General features: G+C 41.7%; 1 protein-coding gene across 5 annotated transcripts in view; it reads right to left on the reverse strand.

Annotated features, from left to right (window-relative positions):
* prkd3 (protein kinase D3) overlaps positions 1-20,891 on the reverse strand; it is a 38,008-nt gene that overhangs the window by 5,777 nt on the left and 11,340 nt on the right. For 4 of the 5 annotated variants that reach the window (XM_044375365.1, XM_044375364.1, XM_044375368.1 and 1 more), the window contains 9 exons: positions 12,243-12,381; positions 8,263-8,394; positions 7,533-7,690; positions 6,407-6,602; positions 6,214-6,291; positions 5,935-6,121; positions 4,266-4,389; positions 3,959-4,036; positions 768-1,044 (listed from right to left, as the gene is read on the reverse strand). In XM_044375365.1, the coding sequence (XP_044231300.1) occupies positions 768-1,044; positions 3,959-4,036; positions 4,266-4,389; positions 5,935-6,121; positions 6,214-6,291; positions 6,407-6,602; positions 7,533-7,690; positions 8,263-8,394; positions 12,243-12,381 (1,369 nt within the window). The remainder of the gene's footprint in view (positions 1-767; positions 1,045-3,958; positions 4,037-4,265; positions 4,390-5,934; positions 6,122-6,213; positions 6,292-6,406; positions 6,603-7,532; positions 7,691-8,262; positions 8,395-12,242; positions 12,382-20,891) is intronic. The other variant, XM_044375367.1, reaches the window with a different exon arrangement.

Raw genomic sequence — 20,891 nt, forward strand, 5'->3', positions numbered from 1 at the left:
TGGGCAAAAAGGTTAATTTTGCATCCCGGTGCTAACTACTGTGAGTCAGACTCGGTTTCTGCACAGTCATGTCATGCAGTCATGTCAGTTCACTACTGTCATCTCTAAACAGTGCACTGCTTCACAGACTTACTTCCTTTGGCCTATAAAGACCAACACAGGGTTTCCCCTGCCCATATCGAAAGCTAAGGCAGGCCATCTAAGTGTTTTTTTGACCACATCGGGCCAAGCTCTTTCTATCTGGGCAAACCTTATACTTTCAAGACACATAATCAAGCAAAGCAACGCTTTTTCATGGCTATAGTAGGTACCAACTCATAGGTCATAACTGAAAGAGGAAATGCCACCTCTTGTAAGAACCAAACACTCGCAGTCACAAACTGACCATTATCCTCATCAATGTATATTACAAACATTCCTTTTCATCACTTTTCTATATGAATATCAGCCTCATAACCAACAATTCACATTTTTGGAATTTTGTGAGCCAAAACATTTTGTATGGAACTTCCCTATTATGTAAAGGCTATATTATCTGACATTTCAGTGACATATCATGTGGAAGTCATACTAGGCAAGCAAGTTTCATCACCTATGGGCCCACTGCGAAAGTTAATGCATAATTTGCTGTCTCAATTCTAAAAAAGAAAAATCAACTTTTAAAGAAAGGAGCAATATGCTGGTTCAACTTTTATCCAGCTTCATCCAGAAACATATCAAAGCTTTTAGCACAAGAAAGCTGTAACATATTCTACAGGTTTACTTACTATGATCTTTGCCCTGGCCTGCAGCACTGGCCACGCTGGGTTGTGGGGTGACAGGCATCAGGGCCTGTCTGATAGCCTTCTCCCAACCCTGAGCCACCTCCATGCCGACTCCTGAGGCAGCCAGCGCAGGGCTGTGGTAGTGACTGCCGTTGTTTTCCCCTACATAATAGACCATGGTGGCAGTGATGATCTCAAAGCAGTGAGGGTTGCTGCCCTGGGCCAGATTACTGTAGTCTCTGGACTGTTCTACCTGGAGGATCTCGGACAGAGGGATTTCCTGTTGGAGGAGAGGGAGAGACTCAATAAAACTACATAAACAAATACACTCTGAGTTTCTCAAATAAATGATCTAGAATTCTTTTTTTTTTTGGTTGTGTATACAACAACCAATACACCTGAGGAATAAATGATTTTTATGCTTAAAAAATCAACAGTCATCATCAAAACAAAACATAGTGTAAAGAGTCCAACAGCAGACCAGAACACACACAAACACATACACACACCCATCTGTACATACTATATAATAGTGGTATTTCCTTGGCAGGTGATGTAAAAAGAGGAAAAAAAGGAAGAGAAAATCCCAAAATAATAATTGAGTAACTATCAATAATTATAAGACACTGAAATAATGGTACACAGATGAAATGATGACTTGATAAAAGCAGATTTTAAATAATAATTAGTTAATAAATAAATGTAGTTAATAAATTCAAACAAAATGTAGGACCACACTTTTTAAAGTTGATCATCTAATTTAAAGAAATTAAAATAGAAAACAAACTTATCAAAGCAGGAAAAAAGCTTAACTGAAGGATGCTCCATTTAATCAATAACCTTCAGGAGAGACATTTCTACTGTTCAACAACACAACAATACTGATCAAGAGTAAAGTAACACTCACACAATCCAAACGTCCTCACACTCAGTTGTTGGGTATAATCACAGTGTTGATTATAAAATCCCAGCTCTAACTTTCTCCTCTACCCTTCTCTGTCTTATGAGCACACTCGTAAAGGACAGTTGAAGCACACTTTAAAAGTCCCCCCCTTCCTCTTCCAACTTCACTGTCAAATCAAAGAGAGGAGGGAGGGTCAAATAATAAAAAACACAGAGAGCTTTCAGCCAATGGGGGCTCGCAGAGGCACACGCTGTCCCCTCCGCATGGCTCACCACAGAGTATCAGATGAAGTGCTTGTGGTTAGCTGGGCCGGGTCACGTGAGCAGTCCCTGCGGCAGCTGAAGCGCTCTGGTTCCCTGATTACAAGGCAGGGCCAGCCAGAGGCCCCATTTGAGCACGAGCCGCTGGCGCTACCGCTAGCCACTGAGACGAAAGACACGGCAACTACCGTTCCGCAGGGTAGTGTGTGTGTGTGAGTGGGCGGGTGGGTGGGTGGGTGTGTGTGTGTGTGTGTTTGTGTGTGTGTGACAGGACTCAATCTGGCAGAGACAGAGAGAAGCCCCCTCACCCCATGAAAGGTTCTTCAGAGAAAGCCATAAGTACAGGGGTCTCGTCTTCAAACGAGGAGCAGTTATGGCTTCCAAATGGAGAAAATGGCTGCCATGCCTGGCAAGCAAGCCACCACGCGACCGCCACTAATCAGATCGGAGGTATAAAGAAAAGGGGAGAGGGGAGGACAGTGGCCACACACTGATGAGCAGCAGGCTAGAAACTTCAGAGAAAAGAGAGGAAAATGCCCAATACAGAAGGTTTCCTGGATACAGACTCGGCATATGGAGAACCGCTATCTGTGGTCTTAGAAACGAAATCACTGAAAGACTCTTTTTCTACTGTACGTACAGGAAAACATCACACTTTATCTATCATGGATAAAAATCTGCTACCCTGAGCCAAACAGGCATGGAACAAAGACCGAACTTTGGAGCATAAAGAGAAGGCACTTGCAGCTAGCCTTCAATTAGCCTCCTGAAGGTCTTAAACATAGCTGAGTGCCAAGTTGATAATAAAGAACCACATAAAGCTTCCAGTAAACACACCCTGAGGAGTCTGTCCCCGCTGAGGTTTCCTCTCCGAGGGTTTAGTAGCAAGGGATACAGGGTGTGACAGAATAATTGGGAGACAAGAATGAAGGAAGTTTTCTAAGCGTTGTTTCACAACCAGCGTAAGTGGAGGTAGTAAGTCAGAAGAAAAGAGGGATGATAGATACAGCTCTGAGCGAAACCACCTGTTTGACACACACACGCACAATCAAAGACAAAAGAGCGTGCTGGTTCTTGCACTGGAAACTCTGCAGAAATCCCACATATCATCCTACCACATCACAACTCTGACCACAGCTCAAGTAGGTGTCAAAGTCTCAAAACACACAAAGCGACAAAAACAATAAAATGATTACATCCCCCATCCTATGCCCAACCACGACACACATGTGGAAGTCTTTACCTTCCCTCCCTCAGTCCTCAGTGTGTAATTACTGTGCTATTAAGCCCCTGCGGCAGTGTAATGACTGAGTACGATGCTGGCACTGAGTGGTAAGTGTCACACACGCTCCACAACTGATTTTACACATGAAAATTACAGTGTTTCACTCACAACTAACACTCACTTTGAAATGAGGATGTGCAATCTATAAATCAATTAGAAGTTAGTTTTGTTTTAATAATCGTGAATCAAAATCATCTTCTGTCAATCTACTTCGTTTTGGATTTGGAGATTCCACTAGTCTGTATTTCAATTTTCTCTTCAAAACCCCTTCAAATGTCCCGTCTAATCTGATTAAGACAACAATAGTTTAACACAGTGACTGTCAGTGACTTGATCCTTTCAGTTCATGCAGGGAAGAGACCAGGCTTCAGGGTGAAAAACCACAGGGGAAATTTCGGCAGGCCGAACTGACCTCAGGAAAGTTTGCAGTTGCAACATGATAGACCTCAAGTTTAGTCACAAAGCTACCGCTGCTTAGATTTTATTTACATATCTCTCATAAGTGTGACAGACAATATTCAAACATGGATATGAAAACAGATCCCTTTGAAATGACATCAGCATCACCGCTTTTGAATTCTAAGAAGTAGTGCGATGGTACATTTTCAATACTATTCACCATGAACTCAACGCTGAATCAACTTGCATCAAGCTGCTCCATCTGCTGACATTTTAATGAATGTTACTGTGGGTTTGATGTGGAGGAAAAGACATGTTTTTCCAGAGATGATGGCTTTATGCTTACTTTGTAGAACTTGGCTCCGGTGTCGTTCTGGAACAGACTCAGACTCTTGCTGTCCAGCCTCCAGTAATGTCTCTTCCGCTGTAAAAACGGGAGAGTGAACTCCAAGTTAGTACAAATGGCAAATCATACATCACCTACCAATATAACTGTTGTCTAAATTTTTGTTTCGCGAGGAAAATACCTTCCGTGCTGAATTCAACACATGTGAACAGCTTTGGTAGAAGGAGTTTTTTCCCCAGCATACAGGCTAAGCACAGCCCATTTCAGACTGGGCTCCTCTGTTGGGCTTTGGGGTTATCAGTCTTACCAGGTTGTCCCTGCTCGTATAATGAACCATCCAGCCCTCCTTCACCACAGTGGAGCTCCGCCTCTTGGTATGTTTGATGGACTGGACCACCCGCATCAGAGGGATGTTGCTGCTAGTGGAAGGGCTAGAAACACGCACACATAAAAAAAAGGGTTTTACTGATTAAAACTCTTTTAGAATTCAGTATAATGAAATTTTAATTCACTTGTAGCCAGTTCATGAAACCTTTTATATTTGCTTTTCCAAGCAGCCAGTGTCTTTCCTAACAGAAATCCTGTACAGGAAGTAAGGCGTTTTATGTTTGCAGCAGTGCCAAATCTGGTAGAAACATAAAACGCTGCTGGTGTAAAATAAACATAAGCATGAACCTGGTGGTTTAAAACACAAGTCTCCAGTTTGAATCAGGCTGGTGGCCTGTGATGCATGTCTTCCCCCTCTTTCCTTGTTTCATGCCACTTTTTACTGAAGAGTCCAATAAGGGATAAAAACCCCAAAAACTAATATATGAATAAGGAATGAGGTAGCTGCCATGAATAGTGTAGACCACCATGACTGAAGCAACAAAGTAAACAGTGCCACCTACAGAAATTTACACATCACGAGCAGTAAATTTAAAGGACAGGTTCACAATTTTGTAAGTCTGTCCTAAAACAATAGTCAGGTGCCCAAATTAACATTGACACATGTTTGTCTTGCTGTAGTCATTTCTCCTGTTCATACTGACCATTAGAAGTTCCCCTCCAATTGTGCTTACAATGTAAGAAGAAAAATGTATTTTAAAGTTTATCTGAAGATGAAATGAGACTTCAGCCATCTGAGGTAATGAAATCCAGTGGATATCTTCCACAGTTACAGTCTTTTTAGTAAAAGCGTCCCTCTTTGTGTCTCGACGGACAGTGTCTTCCCGTTCAGCTGCAGTGGAAGGATTGTAACAAAAAGAGGGAATTTGGCACTAACAAGACTGTAACCTTGAAGATATTGACTTGGTTTGACTAATGTCAATGACTGAAGCCTCATATTATCTTCAAATAAACGTTAAAATTAATTTTTGCACAAAAAAAGGAATGTGGATTTTGTGCCCCATCACTTACATAGACACTGCATAATGAAGGGATCTCTTAAAGGTCCAGTGTGTAGAATTTAGTGGCATCAAACAGTGAGGTTGCAGATTGCAACCAACTGAATACCGCTCCTCCTCCCCCTCCCCTTCCAAGCATGTAGGAGAACCTACGGTGGCCACAAAACTTGAGTTCAAAAAAGAACTCAACAGCCAGTGTTTGGTTTATCTGTTCTGGGCCACTGTAGAAACACTGCGGTGCAACATGGCGACCACCGTGGAAGGGGTCCCGTTCCCTATGTAGATGTAAAGGGCTCATTCTAAGGTAATGAAAACACAATGATTCTTATTTCCATGGGATTATACACTAATTAAAACATAGTTATGAATATTATATTCCATCCCTGCCAAGTCTGTTCCACTAGATGCCACTAAATTCTACACACTGGAGTGGTTACAGCAAGAAAAACTTGTGTCAATGTTCATATGGTCACCTGACTATTGTTTTAAGACAGACTTGGAAAATTGTGAACCTATCCCTTAAGTAATAAGCTTTTTTTCATTGAAAATGGAAATGTCAAAGTGGATCTAATTAAATCAGTATCTTCATACCTAATAGTCTTGATGGGCTCTTCATCCTTCTCTCTATCCAAGAAGGGAGAGTCCATGTCGAACATCCTCTCATCTGGGGTGGAGGGTTCCTCTGGGTCGTCCAGTCCTCTTCCGCCATCCATGTCACTACTGTCCACCTCCATAGTGTCCATGGTGGTGTCTGAGTCTGGGCCAGGGCTGGCTGGCTCTACATATGCACATCAACAGCTCAGTTGCAAATACTCCAGATATATCACTGTCGTTATGAAACTAAAGCAATCAAATGGATATAGAACTTACCTCCATTGAAGTCCACTTCCCCCAAACAGTCTCTTGGTACCTTTGAAGCACACCGCTTATGACAGTTGAATCTGCAATCTGTTAGATGAAAAATGTTTTTTAAGTGACTCAACATGACTAGAAAAGCATCTATAATATTTTCCATCACGTGCATAATATCTATGAAAATGTCTCTTTTCATATGGGGTCCAACCTTTACACTGCATGCCCTGGCGAAAGAGACCCTTGAGCAGGCGCTTGCAGTACTGGCAGATAGTGGGACGAGTGTAGGTGTGAATGGCGAAGGTGTGTGGCACCTTAACCCGCCCCAGCACCATCTTCTCCATCCAGATGGGCCTACCGCTCCAGGACAGGATCCGCTTCCCTGCCTCCTGATGGGACCTCTGCTGCTGGGGTTGGACGGATGTGCAGAATGGAAAAAGGGGAAGATGGATGGAGGTTAGGAAGAATTAAAAACCATATGCAGGACGGAAACAAAGGGGGAAAAAGGAGAGGAAGAACAGCCTCAAAGGGAGTATTGGAGTGATAGTGGAAGACAGTGAATAATGACATGGCAGTGGAAGAAAAGAAAGAAATCAGCAGAAAAGAGAAAAAGAAATCAGTCATTCTGAGTTAGCATGGCTTTGTGTGGTTAAAACAATCCCTGTGGTCAATACAAGGTTGTTAGATTATTATTATTTGTCATGTTTTACCACATATGAGCGTTTACTTCTTCTTTTATTTCATACGAATACATCAAGAAGTCTGGAAGCTCCGGATAAAAATAGGAAGGAAGTTTTTGTGTTTTTTGCCAATGAGTGAGTAGACACATACACTTGGACTTCAAGGGACTTTTAATGTCATTAGCATAATTACATTTCCAGATGACCTTTCGTGGGGACACAGACAAGAGGAGAATATTCCAGAGCAGGCTTATGCAAAACGAATTCATACGACCTCACTGAGGATCTATCCACAGCGCTGCATGCAGCTCAGTTCAATTTTATGCGTCAGTGGTATTCGACAATGGGGCCCCAGAGATTCACCCATGGAAAAGAGCCAAATTTGATAAGTTTAGAAACATTTAACAGTTGAGACAAAGCTTGTGAGCAGCATGCCCACTGACTGCTTCACATTCTTGGCCAATTCACCTGGTTTCCAGGCTGATTTAGGACGATATCAAAACTCCAGCCAGGTCATTTTATGCGTGAGGATAAACGCTTCCCCCCTTTCATTCATAATTCTTCCTTGCATAGTTGTGAGTTTATTCATTTCCACCTAAGCATACCTTTACATCTAGGTAGGGGTTATAAAACCATCATCCACCAATCAGAACTCACCTCATCCAGGACGACCACAGCGTTCTCGGCAGGTACCGGCCGGGGGACAGAGAGGGACGGTCCAGGCAGTGAGACATTGGACAATCGCCTCTTTCTGACACCAGTACAGTTATTTGGGATCTTAAAGGCGCAGCGTTTGTGGTAGTTTAGCCCACATCCTGATGTGATGAAACAGTCACAAAGCAAAGGTGTTAAAATGCTACATGTTACAATATATCAACCTGTGAGGTGGAAAAAAAAACATGTTTTCTATTTTGCAAATCAGCCACAAGATGGCTCCACTGATGAATAGGGTTGAATAGGAGAATTTATGACTATGGATGTTTCACTGTTAGATAGATCAGCTATTTAGATGGAATTAATTGTCAGAGGTGACTTCAAATGCAGCCTAATAACATGGAAATGAAAGAGTATTATTCAAATCTGATCCATCACTGACAAAAAAAAAGAGAAAGGCGAGTCGGCGTGCCATAACTCCACTGGGATCTGAATGTCAAGCATTTCAGTGCCCAGACCAAGTCTTTCTTGTTTGCTTGTATATCTCCCTGATACATTCTTGAGGTCAGAGATGTGGTGTGTTTGTCCATTTGTGCGTGTGTGTGTGTGTGGATACAGTAGGAGGCAGCCATGATTCTGACTTATCCCATAGATACAGTAAAAGGTCTCAGGGAAAACAATGACACAGCAGAGCTTTTTAAGATTCAGCAAGGTGTGTGTACGTGCGTCTCACCTTCACATTTAAGCCCCTGCCGAACGAGACCCCATAGCATCTCCCCACAGTAGTCACAGAAGGTGGGGGCCTTGTAAGAGTGGACGTAAAGGGCATGGGGTCTGATCTGGAAGTCTTCAACTGTTGCTTGAGCTAGAAACAATAGACACATGATATAACTAAAACCTGGGAGAAAGAAAACAAATCTGGAAAACAACTTGGCAAAAAAAAACTGAGGGATCAGATGGAAAAAAATGAATGAGAGAAGATGACAAAGGAATCAAAAGAACAAGAACAGAGCAGCCATTTGTCACATGTACTTGGAGACAATTTCATACAGTTTTTAATATCAAACCAATATTGCAGACAATATACAGTCTCACTATGTGCTTGTGTGCTTATGGTGATAAATGAGGAGACGCTGATCTAAAAGAACAGAGAGGAAGATTCTCTCCGTGAGTGCTTCAATGCAAACAAATGTCTTCCTTTATGTGAGCGCTATAGCCATACTGTTGCAGTAGAGGGCGTCAAATCTGCAATGCACTACTTCAATTTCATCATTCCTCCTATCAAAGTGATAGGGCACACCCATTAGACACCAATGAAACAGTGTGATCATCTCATTTCAGTCCATCCTTGTTATTACCTAAGATCCAATTTACTGTGGATATGTATCTCTTCCTGTTTCTCTCTTTTCTCTCTTTGCTGTTTTGTGTCAAACAGACACACTGAGCTCATTGTTGGAAGCAAGAGTTGGTTAATCATGGCTGTGACTCATGAAAGATGTGAAGATGAGTAAGATGCAGAGGTGACTGCTGCCAAACCTGTGTGTGCGACAGAAGCTTCTCCTCTCTCAGAGCCCTTGTTAGCAAAGTTAGCGTGTTTCTCGCTGTTCCTGTGCAATCATTTATATGGCCACAGCGACCAAAAGGGGAATAGTTAATCTTCACCCTCGGGGTTATGCAGCAAAACCTTTTGTGGTGGCGATGGTGATGTCATAATGTGTGTAAGCGTGTGTGTTTTGGTTCATTTCCGTTGAGGTGATTCAACCGAACCCATTTTCTCTTGGACAACTAAGGACATGCTCAGCTGTTGTTGCTGTGATGAGATGCAGGCTTGAACAATAAATATGACATGTGGCAAAAAAAAAAAAAAAAAAAAAAAAAAAAAAAAACATTTCCTTTGCTGAAAATCTGCATATGCTCCACATCAAGACAAGAGAAAACATCCTTCGAGCAAGAAAACAATTTAAGATTTGGAGAATGAGACCAAAAAAAAAACCCTTTCATGTGCCAGAAATCCTCACCAGCAATAAAAAACATCAATTTGATCTGTTAGTTTGATACAGGCAGGACATGGGTCAACATCTGGGTCACTTGGTCAACTAAAGAGCTACAGAAGCAAACTCAAATCTCTCTTCTTTTTTTTTTCTGATTCCAAAGTCACTGCACAGGACCACCGTGATGAAATTCTTGCATACATGCGCGACATTCAAAAAAAAAAAAAAAAAAAGAAGAGATCATCTGAGACGACTCAGGCCACATATTTCTCCATTTCAGAGAAATACGATGGCTGGTGGGTGATTTTCGCAGTTTGGGTTTGATTTGAAAGAGAAGACAGAACTCAAGCAGGTCACATGTCGTGGGGCGAACATAGCTCCCTTGGCACAGACACATGAAAGGCGGCATTCATGAGCTTTTTCACACACGTCTGCAAAACAACTGGCCGCTTCTTAGCAGTCGCAGTGTTATGTAATGCTTGTTGTGCTAATTAGCATCAAACAACACCAAACATAAACTTGACGAGTTGTTTTTCGCAGCACTTCTCACGAGCGGAGAGGCTTACATGAATACGCTATCTGTTTGCTTTGAGGCACCCAGTTTTTCCATTTGGAGGCCACAAGTTTCCATTTGACAAAAACAAGTTTGCCATATTTATGACAAACAGAAGGTATTGTAAAATATCAATTTCACACTGCCAGTAGTGGTGAATAAGGAGCTTGTGAAAGCGGGTGGGAATTGAAGGGGGTGAAAAACAGAACAAAGGGACAATCGGTCAAGCCAAACCTCAAACCTCATGGGCCGAGATGGCCTGTGCAGTGTCCGCTGTGTTCAGGGCCGCCCCGCACATCAGAGCGTGTTTACACTCCACGGGTCTACTACAATCACTTACTGCAGGAAAAACAAGCCCTCTTCTTTGAGCCCGGAGCCAAGAAAAAGCCACTTCTGCCTCCTTCTCGCAGCGAGAGAGATATTCAGATCGTCTCTCTCCCACAGCCGCAAAGATCCAACAACAGGTTGGTTGAGGAAAACTGAGCGGATGATGACAGGAGGCAAATTGCGGGGTGGAAAAGGTTCATATTTTTCTCTGAACCAAAGCAAAGGCTTGGGAATGTGGATTTCTCAGCTTGTGTTTCTCAAACAAATATCCAGTGTGTGACATGTAAAGCCCCTCTCATGAGGAAATCCTATCGAGAGTCAGATTAAATAAAAAAAACACAGCCATGTGTTGCAAAAGTTGCAAACGTAGCAAATCTGAGATCTGACTCTTCTATGACGTTTTTTCTTCAGGTATATCTCAGGCTATAAATTGTGTAGCTTCACTGGTGGATCTTACACCTGCAGATGGATTTGCGAGAGGTAGCGTGGATTAGAATGAGAGAAAGCGGGGAGGGAAAGAGAGCAACAAAGACTGACACAAAAGGGGAGCGCAAGACAAACACAGACAGTCAAAAACAAAAAGAAGGAAGTTCTCCAGTCTTTAGTCTACATTCCTCAGTCCTGATGCCTGAAGTATCCTCAGATCCTGAACCTACACAATCATCCCCCCGTCTAAATCCCTGCAAACAATGCTCTCCACCCGAGAGAGAGGGGGAGATATCCAGCACAGGTGGTGTCAGGTGCTTCCCAGTGGAGACAGATGGAGCAGGAGAACAGATTAGAGCAGAACAGATATTCTAAGCCATTTGTTGGTCTCGGGACTGCACAGGAAGCTGATTCATTCATCGCAAGAAATGACAAAGAAAAACCAAACATCTGTTTAGCCGCTACAAAGGTGAGCCATCTGATGGAAACTTTTATGAGGGAGAAACAAAACAAAACAAACATTTATCACAACATAAACCGCAAGCGAGCGAATGGAGCGTCGAGTGATTCACTTGTAGTCATTCACTCGAGGACATAAAGGTTGCGTAAGATTCATACTTCATTCGTGCAGCTACGTTTTAGTGAGCACAGAGGACTCCCTCGCAGCAAGCATCCGACCCACTGAGGTGTGCTTGAACAAGACACAACAGGCTGTCTGTGTTTACTGGAAGGTGTGTCAATAATGACTATGCACAAAAATGTAAAAAAAAAAAAAAAAGTTTCCTCTAGTTTATTAGTTTTGGACCATTGTTTGGCCTTCAGAACACTTGGTTTATTTTTTCCCTTTTTAGAGTTCTAAAGAAGCATGACCTTAAGACTGTTTGTTTCCACTGAAACAAGCTGAAGTACAGCTGAAACAGAACTTACTGTATTAACGTTTTTATACAATCTGTGCTGGTTTTTCAACTGACAAAGAGCATTAAAAGATGAAGAAAATAATATAGTGACAAATTGAACATGTTTTAGCTGAGGTGAAAACACTTTTAATTCCATAGATTAGAATTAGCGTTTGTGTGCAGCTGAATTCAACATTTAGCAAATAAATATTTCCCAACCATGAGGAGGGACAAAAGGTTATCTGGATATCTAGTTTGAACTTAAAAACACCTAAGACGTTCATTCACATTAAGAGGTACAATCTCTGTGACTGGGTGATTAAAACATTTTGTTCATTCTGTACCTTTGTATCTGCCAAGACCAACAGTTCATGAAGGTCTGTTAAGTCTATGTCTCTTTTTCCTTCACAAAGATGCAAAATAACAATCCATTTAAGTGTTTCTTTCTTTGTGTTTTAACCAATCTGATAGATAAAGAGCCTCAAGGCATCAATCTACAGTTTCACTGCAGTTTACATACCGGAGAGCACCACCTCAATGAGGTCTCCTTCATGGATGTCTTCTGCTGACGTCAGCCTCTGCAGTATGTTCTCGTCATTTAGGTTGTGGCGGAACAACAGGATCTTGTCGTACATGCCAAAGAAGCCACACTCTGGGAACTGGAGAAAGGTGGAGATACAAGAAGAGTGAAGTTAAGATACTAGTGAATAAATAATGATAGAGGTAATGTGTGAGGTGCAAATCAGACCTAAACTAAATGAGAGTTAGATATAGAGGGAGACGGAGGAAGAGATACAGATCAACCCACCCTTCGTCTAGCTTATATTTCACAACACATTCAATGGTAAACCTCCTGCAAATACACGCAAGCACACACATGCATATCACCTTTTTTTTCTAGTGGTTTACATCACCATCAGCATAGGGAATTAAGTATTTTGAACTCAGTGGCTCAGGAAAGGGGCTCATGAGAAGGCCTCCTTTTCTGCCTTCAGAGGAATCAGAGTATAAAGTAAGAAGAAATACCACTACAAGGGCCCTTCAGTAAAGACTGATACCTATTTTCCCTACTGCAATCAAAATGTGTGTCCCACATTCATTTTCATCAAGTCATTAAGCCCAGGTGCTCTCTTTTAAGCCTGCTTTTGAGCCAACCCTGACTCTACAGTTCACTTTAAAATGACTAAAGCCCCCATTGTTTCCAATTATACAGTAATATCTTGATAAAAAGCTGAAATTAAAGGAAAAAATCATCATAAATTATTCCAAACACAGTTGGAATATCCATATGTTCTGATGAGTAGAAACAATAGCAAATTTGGATTTTAGTAATAGTTTTACTCAGCTGTCATCATCACTGGTGATGTCTAGGCCAAACCAAACCTAGGTCATGCCAGGTCATGAACTGGAGCTGAGAGCACCAATGTTAACTCACGTGATTGAGGAAAGGGGAGGAGAGGAGGGTGGTAGAGGGAGATGGGGGAGAAGGAGGAGGAGGAGGTAAACATCCTGAGAGGAGTAGAGGAGAATCAGCGCACAGGAAGTGCAGCGCCAGTCAATACTGAGTCACTTCCTGTACTGGGGGCAGCTCATAGCGTCTTGGAGGCCAATATTCTTGTCACAAGAGCTACAGGCAAATTATAATAATGACCTTTCCTCTTCCCTCAGATTTTTTCAAAGCTCAAAGAAGAACCCTGTTTCGAGAATCAGAGGAAAGGCTGTTCTCACCGCCTGCACAGCTTAACATCACTTTTGAAAACCTGACAGTGCAGGAAAAAGTAGATCAGCAGTAGATGGATGTTCAGAGCTGTCCCGCATGGTTGGTATTAAAGTGTGAATTCAGGATACTGTAATTTTACACCAAGTTAAGAGCCTAGTCTCGATGCCAAGCAGGCTGGTGCTAGAGGATCCACCAGCTGTTTCCCCATGAACCAGGGTCACACATAATGGGCCGTGCAGAACAATGCCACTGTGGCCCAGGAGCACCAGGGTTGGCACAGTGTCTGGGCACGGGACACATAAGACACCTGGAGCCTTCAACTGCCAAGAAACACAGATACAGAGACAGCAAGACAGATTGACGGCCCGGGAAAACATGAGTCGAATCAGATGACTCGTGTGAACAAAGACAGAAGAATGAACTGTCAGATGAAAAAAAAAAAGAAAAAAGAATTCTACAGAGAATGAAAACTACCGAGGCCTGTTTTCGTCAGCAGAGTGGACTATCCAATGGACAGAGAGACACAACAAAAGTCCTGATCCCCCCGCCCCCAACCTGCACTTCCATCTTTCACTGGAAGACAACAATTTCCCTTCAGGGATCAGTGAAGTACAACATTATAACAAAAACATCACTTCTTGTACAGCAAAGGGTTTTTCCCATGAAAACACTGGACGCTGGGTGCTTGGAATAGCATTCATGACTTGGCTATTGGTTCACTCTAAGCTAAACAACATAGTTTAAACGTCAATACTGCACAGTGTATATGTGCAATAGCTGCATTGCAAAGGATATAATGTGAGTCATATTGGACCAATCAGTCAGATTATCCTAAGGTAACCAGGACATTGTATCTGGAAAGATGCACTGCTGTCAAGCATTCAAAATGTACTGTAATTGCTCAATACCTTGGGCACCACAAATTATATTAAATTCACCACCAATGCATTGGGGTAGAGGAAGATATTTCACTGGCGGATATATAAAAACCAAAACTATCAGCACTGCTCGATACTACCAGGGGTAATTGTAAAAAAATGTTTTTTAATGTAATTTGGGTCCACTGACCTTTTAAATAAATACGGAAATTCTATTTGAAGCGAGTGAGAGTGTTGAATTACTGCATTTTTTCCAGCTCAAAATTACTCCAATGATTGCTAGAGTGGTTATTTCTAAATGGAGGGACTGAGGTTGTGTAAGGATAAAGCTTATGGTGAAATTATGTATGTCATGTTTTTTAATTACATCAGTACATACATACGTCATTGACTTAAGATCAGTGATTATCCCTGTCACCTCACAGCAAAAATGTCCTGGGTTTAAGTCAATCACAGGCTTTCCTATTCATATGGGATTTCTCCAAGTGCTCCCGGTTTCCTCTCACAGTCATAACACATGCATGCTACTGTATGCTGGTGACATGTCTGAAATGTACTTTGCTTCTTGCCCAGTGCATGCTGGGAAGGACTCCAGGACAGCTCCCCATGGATGTATCAAGAGAGCTAGACACAGTGCCGTCCCCAGGCCGCCACTCTGCCTCAGGTTCAATTTTACCCAGTGGCCACTCATGGTATTGCAGCCAAAAATAAATCTGTGTGCCCCCAAAAAGCATTTTCTCCATAGACCACCATTATAAAAGAGACGTCTGTTAAATTGTTCAGGACACCTCGAACTTCAAACAAAGTCAGCAATGACTCTTTCTATTATGAATTTTCAATCCATGAAAGTATTATATCTGAAAAACTTTCCCAGAGTTTTGAAAATCGATTTTAAAGTTTGTAACATCATCTCTATGTAAAGTCAATGGGCCGAATAGGAAGACGTGGGTGGGGACAGCAGGAAAAACACTACTGCACGTATTTAGTGGAAGCAACCACAGAAGCTAGAAAACTTTTGGCTTATACGCCAGGCGAGCATTTTTCATTTGTGTGAATGGGTGCCATCTTTGGGTTTGATATCCAGTTCCTATAATATGTTCATGAGCCCCCCACAACCCTGAACAGGACAACTGTAGTTCTTTTGAATAAATAATTTCCATTTATGTCATTACAACAACCAGAACCAGCTATTTTAACCAAGGAAGAATGTGTTTGGTAAAAATGTGATTTATTCGAATTTGAAATGGAGATACAATAGCCTGTTACATAGCCTACACAATCACACTGAAACAACTTGCCACATAGTACTAATGGACAGTGGTGCAGACTAGAGGTAAGCCTTCACAAACACTGTCAGCCTGTGGTGTGTTTGTTTTGTTTACCATTTTTGCCAAATTGAGATATTTAAATTTCAATTTGTCATATAGAGACATGTCTTTCCTTGTGTCACAAAATTCCACCGGAGCCTATCATCAATTATGTGGCAATATAATCCCTTTATGAAGATGATTTTAACTATATTAAAACTATTGCAAACTGTGAAATCATACACAGTTTGTGAGGGAAAAAGTGTGACACAAGGCACGTGCCTGTATAATGGCACATTTCCAACTTGCCCCCTCCTTCTGACATACCTACATCCTAAACCCTGTCGCCCTCTGAGGTGATTAATGTTACGTGGCTCAAACCATCACCACCAAAAGCGGGAGGTGGGGCGGGGGGCATCCTTCCTGAGCCGGCTGCGGTGTCACGGTGGGGTTGGAGGGTTTTCCTCCACTCGCCTGACACGCCTGCTCTCAGACCCGCACGCACACACACAAAAATTGCGGTCAATGCCCAAATCTAGCCAGCTGGAGTCACCGCCTCTTGGCACTCTGTGCAACACTTTCCACTGTACAGAAGGGGTCCCATTCCAAAGCAGGAGCATCTGCAGGCCAGTACATAACGGCTGTGAGGGCAGAGGACACTTCTTTTTTCCATGCCTCATTAAAGCAAGAGGAAGCAAGAGGTGCAAGAACAATAGATTTGCAGGTTTAGGACACATTTTAACAGCATGTTGTTCAGATCACAGTTAATTGATGGCTAACCTGTGGGTGCATGCACGCATTAAGCGCCAATAGCACGTGCTTTCTCTTCCCGCATGTAGAAACGAACCGCTCACCTCCACCGTGCTCCTGTACACATATGCACCCTCACACACCATCACCCACACATGCTACCGCATACATCTCCGAAGCCCATAGTGACTAAGCATGTCTTTTGTCATCTTCAAACGTAAATCCATTCAACCAAGCATCCGCGACCACACACGCACACCAAAGACCCCGGCGCGGAGGAGCTGTGTGTGAGGTCCACAAGTCAGGCTGGAAAGACGAGTGGAAAGGGGCTTTGCAGTAGTAAGCTTTTGTTAAACGAACTAATCCGCCATTGATATGCTAAATCCTGTTATAAGGAAAGAGAGTGAGAGGCAGGAGAGAATGAGGAAAGAGGGGAGATGATGGGGGGGCGAGTGGGCCGTGGCGGGACAGATCTGAAATATGGTCTCATTTCATTGCAAGCCAAAAACAAATTACCTCAAGACAGACATGAAAAAAAAAATGATCTGGTTTGAATAATCAACTGTGCCATTTGGCATTGAGGAATAATGATGCTTTCTTGCAGAACATAGTAAGACTCAAAATGATAGATTAGGGATATGACTCGTAAATCATAAGTCATCTACGTATATCTAATGATGAATATGACATTAAAACCCGAGCTGTAGGAGAATATTCTGCTGAATTTCTTTGCTATCACCATAAAATAAGCAAGAATAAATAGGTGCACTCAGTCACAGGCTAGCAGTAAGAGTAGAATGGTGCATGACATTAGGTTAGGCATATGTGCGTATGTGCATGTGTGATGTGTTGCAGAGGTGGGTGGCAAAAGGGAAACGGTGTTGAGAGCGGTGCACAGGCTCTGACAGATGGCCATGTGATTACAGTAAGGAAAAGTATGCTGCTTGACCTCAGGCTGCCTCACACCTTTATTAGTCTGGCAGCAAGCCAGACAGATCTGGAATACGATTACAGTAAAAATGTCCTGCTCGAGTAAGTCTGCATGAGGTTGTACTTACATCTGTAGCTTAGTAAACAATGCTTTTCATAAAAACATCTAAATGTAGTGTTGCTCAACAAATCTGGATTATCTCCCTTTTTAGAAAAGAAGTGGCGCTGACTTATGTCATGTTCACACTAATGCATTTAAAAGAGCATCATTTTCTTGTCAGTTCTGGACTTTTTTCCACAGTTAACAGTGTTTTTGGACCACCAACTATGGAAGCAATTCTTTAAAGTGGACACATTTGAAAATGCCAGAGAGCTTTTCAAAATTCTGTATGATTGTCATGTGACCTCTGGCATTTCATGGCCATGTGATTTGTTTTTCACGACCACGACTTTGTGGCCCATGTCTTTCTTTGTTATTGCTCTGTAAATAATTAATCTGACACAGAGGAACCACCGCTGTATAAAACTTAAGTTGACCTAGAGAAAATTAAGCACAAAAGTTAGTTTAGAAAAGTGCAGAAACACAATGAGGCGTCATTATACAAAACAATAAAATTGCATGAGGGGAACTAACCACATGTGTTCTCTTTTGATGTTTTTTTTTTTTTTTCTCTAACTCACTTTTCCAATCAAATGGCAGCCCAGGACTTCCAACTTTCCATCAATCTTTTTGACATTTGTGGAAATTTGAGCATTTTACTGTTGTTTTGGCATTTCAATCAGACATGTACCTGGAGAAATAAACCTGATAATGCTACAGTGGATGGACTTAAGACATATTTTTGCTTTGACACTAATTTGAATGCGAAGTCCAGCAGGGAAACCGTGGGTGTTAAAGGTAAATGAGCAACCCTCTCACTCTTCTGAGGTGCCCTTGAGCAGGCACTTATCCCCAGGCTGAAGTCTGCGGTTCTACTGGTCAGCTCCCTGGTGTGAATATGCAGAGGTAAATGAATGTAATTAAATTTTAGACATTCAGATATGCAACTTCATTACAAAAGCAGAGATTAAAGGATGATCTAACCTCCCTGCTGAGGACAAAACCTAAATATTTTCATCAAGGTACCGGGTTCTTGTGAAACATTTAACCAGAGTCAGGAGGTAGAAAGTCCTTGTTCATTTAGCTTGAGGTGGCAAGATAAAGACTATCACAAGATCAGTATGATACAAGGTGCTTTTATTCACAAGATAAATAAGTCCATTGACTGATAAGCCTGCAATTATTTAACAGCGCTAAGACACAGATCACACTGCCCCAGAGACCCTCCACCAGAAGACACAAGATGTTGATTTCTGTTTGTTTCTGTTATTTAATTGAAGCAAGTCTCTAAGATCACCTTAAAAGGAGACTAATAAGAAGAGAGTTGGGCCAAATTGCACGCATATTGAATAACTCCAAGCATGACTTGATGAGCTTTGATGTACAAGAGATTTAATAGACAAAATGTGCTGAATCAACATGCTCTATAATATGTCATAAAACCATAAGTTCCACTGAGGCGTAGTGAGGGTTTCACAAATAGGAAAACAGTTTTTTAGTGTCAAAACAACGGGGAAACCATTGTTTGACTTTGAGGTGCATGTTAATGCCCACAACAGAGGAAAATATACTTCAATAACTCGTCAAACAAACGCATTGGAAAATCCAATTATCTGCTCACGCGAACCTTGGGGGGAAAGCTGTGTAATTACTTTGAGTCACATCAAACATGATGTGGAAAACTGTGTTAATTTATTAAAGTCAACAGTGGAATTGTATTTGTTTTCATTACATATTATTAATGTAATACCAAGCGAAAGTTTTCCACAGAGCATGGTACGAGAAACACATGCGTGGCGAATTATACAATTACTAGATGTGGGCATCAACAACAGCCAAATAATTCATTCGTCACTTGGAGTGATGCATCAAAAGAGGGTATACTGGAAACACTCCGGTTTTCCACGCTCTTATTCAACATGAAGTGTTTTTGGTCCTCCATTAACAGTTTCCATATAATTTGGGCGCATGATTTCTAAATAATTGATTTTGATGGTGCAGATGTGTTCGCTGCACTGTAGGTATGAAGCAAACTCAACATAAACATTAAATCTACACAGACTTGGGCAAAAAAAAAAAAATCCCATTCAATCTTTTGAAAGACTTTAACATTAATATTATTACTAGCTGAAGGAGGGAATGTTACAAGCTTAAACAAGCTGCCTAGAAACAGCAGTGAGCAGAAAATCTTATAAAGTGTCTTCATGTGCTACCATAAGCACAACAATTGTTCAGCGAAAGTGAACAAACTGACACGTTGCCACATTGCCACTTAACCTTTTGCGACCTTTAAGTGATGACTCAAAAATGCTGTTTTTAGTTGTGCGATGTCAAAAGAAGCAAGTAAAGTTATGTTGAAATGAAAATGATTGCTAATAAGCAAAATACACCTTCACTTCCACAAGCTCACTGTGCCGTTTACATTAACACATGCAAAAGAAAGGTACTGAAATGCATTATGAAGGTATAAAGTCTCTGGTCTCAAATTACAGACGTTTGTCCTACTTAATGAGAAGAATTAGTACATTTTGATTTGAGAGTTTTAAATACAATATTCTTTTTTTTTTAAATATATATGACATAAACTACCATTTTTGATAAAGTTCCCTTAAATTTGTTTATTACTGTAACCATGATATGTACTGAGCGGGACATTTTACAGTTGAAAAATAAACTTGTCAGTTCTCTCTGGGGGACAATCTATGTACTGGAGACACTGTTTCTAAATGACCTCAAATATATATTTGGCATTCTGTACTTCAATTTCTTATTGCTTATAAATGTACTCCAATATACCCGTGATAGGCTCATACTGGCGCAGGCTCTTATTTTAATGAACTCATCCTTGAAGAACCTGAAGACAGATTGATTCAACTGCGAAAGGGGAAAAGTTTATAAAACAGCTTGGTGGTGCAGGGGTGACATCATCTACCACACCATCCTCTGCTCTATTCATTTAGCAAATCAATTTTGCAAAGTGTTACACACTGTATATTATACTGTAGATCTACTGACCACAGCCCCATGGTGAGTCAAGCAACTCCTTGGAACATTCTACAGAAAGAAAGCCTGAGAAGCATGTGCTTCATTTCAATGGTACATTACATAAAACGATTTGCTCCTCTGTTTGCAGACACAGGCCAAGAAAAACACACTACAGCTGGAGGCAGAAAGAGCAAGAGGAGGAGGTGGGGGGGGGGGGGTGACGAGGTACTAGCATTCATATGGCTTCTTGTGTGCACTTGCAGGATCTAGCAAACTCATCCCATCCGTCTCCGCAATGTACACAAATTCAAACAACAGTACGTCCTCCTCCGAAAGTCAAGTCAGCTTTTTTTTCCACTGCAAAAGGAGGACAGAAACTCCACTATGGGTAACCAACTGAAGCAGCCACATGCAGAGGGCCCGCAGCGGAAAGGAAACTCATGTGGTGGGAGAGCGGCAAGAGAAGCGGTGACTTTCTCACTCTACGGGCTGACTAACT

Source organism: Thunnus albacares, chromosome 15 (assembly GCF_914725855.1).
Source record: "Thunnus albacares chromosome 15, fThuAlb1.1, whole genome shotgun sequence".
Lineage (NCBI taxonomy): Eukaryota > Metazoa > Chordata > Actinopteri > Scombriformes > Scombridae > Thunnus > Thunnus albacares.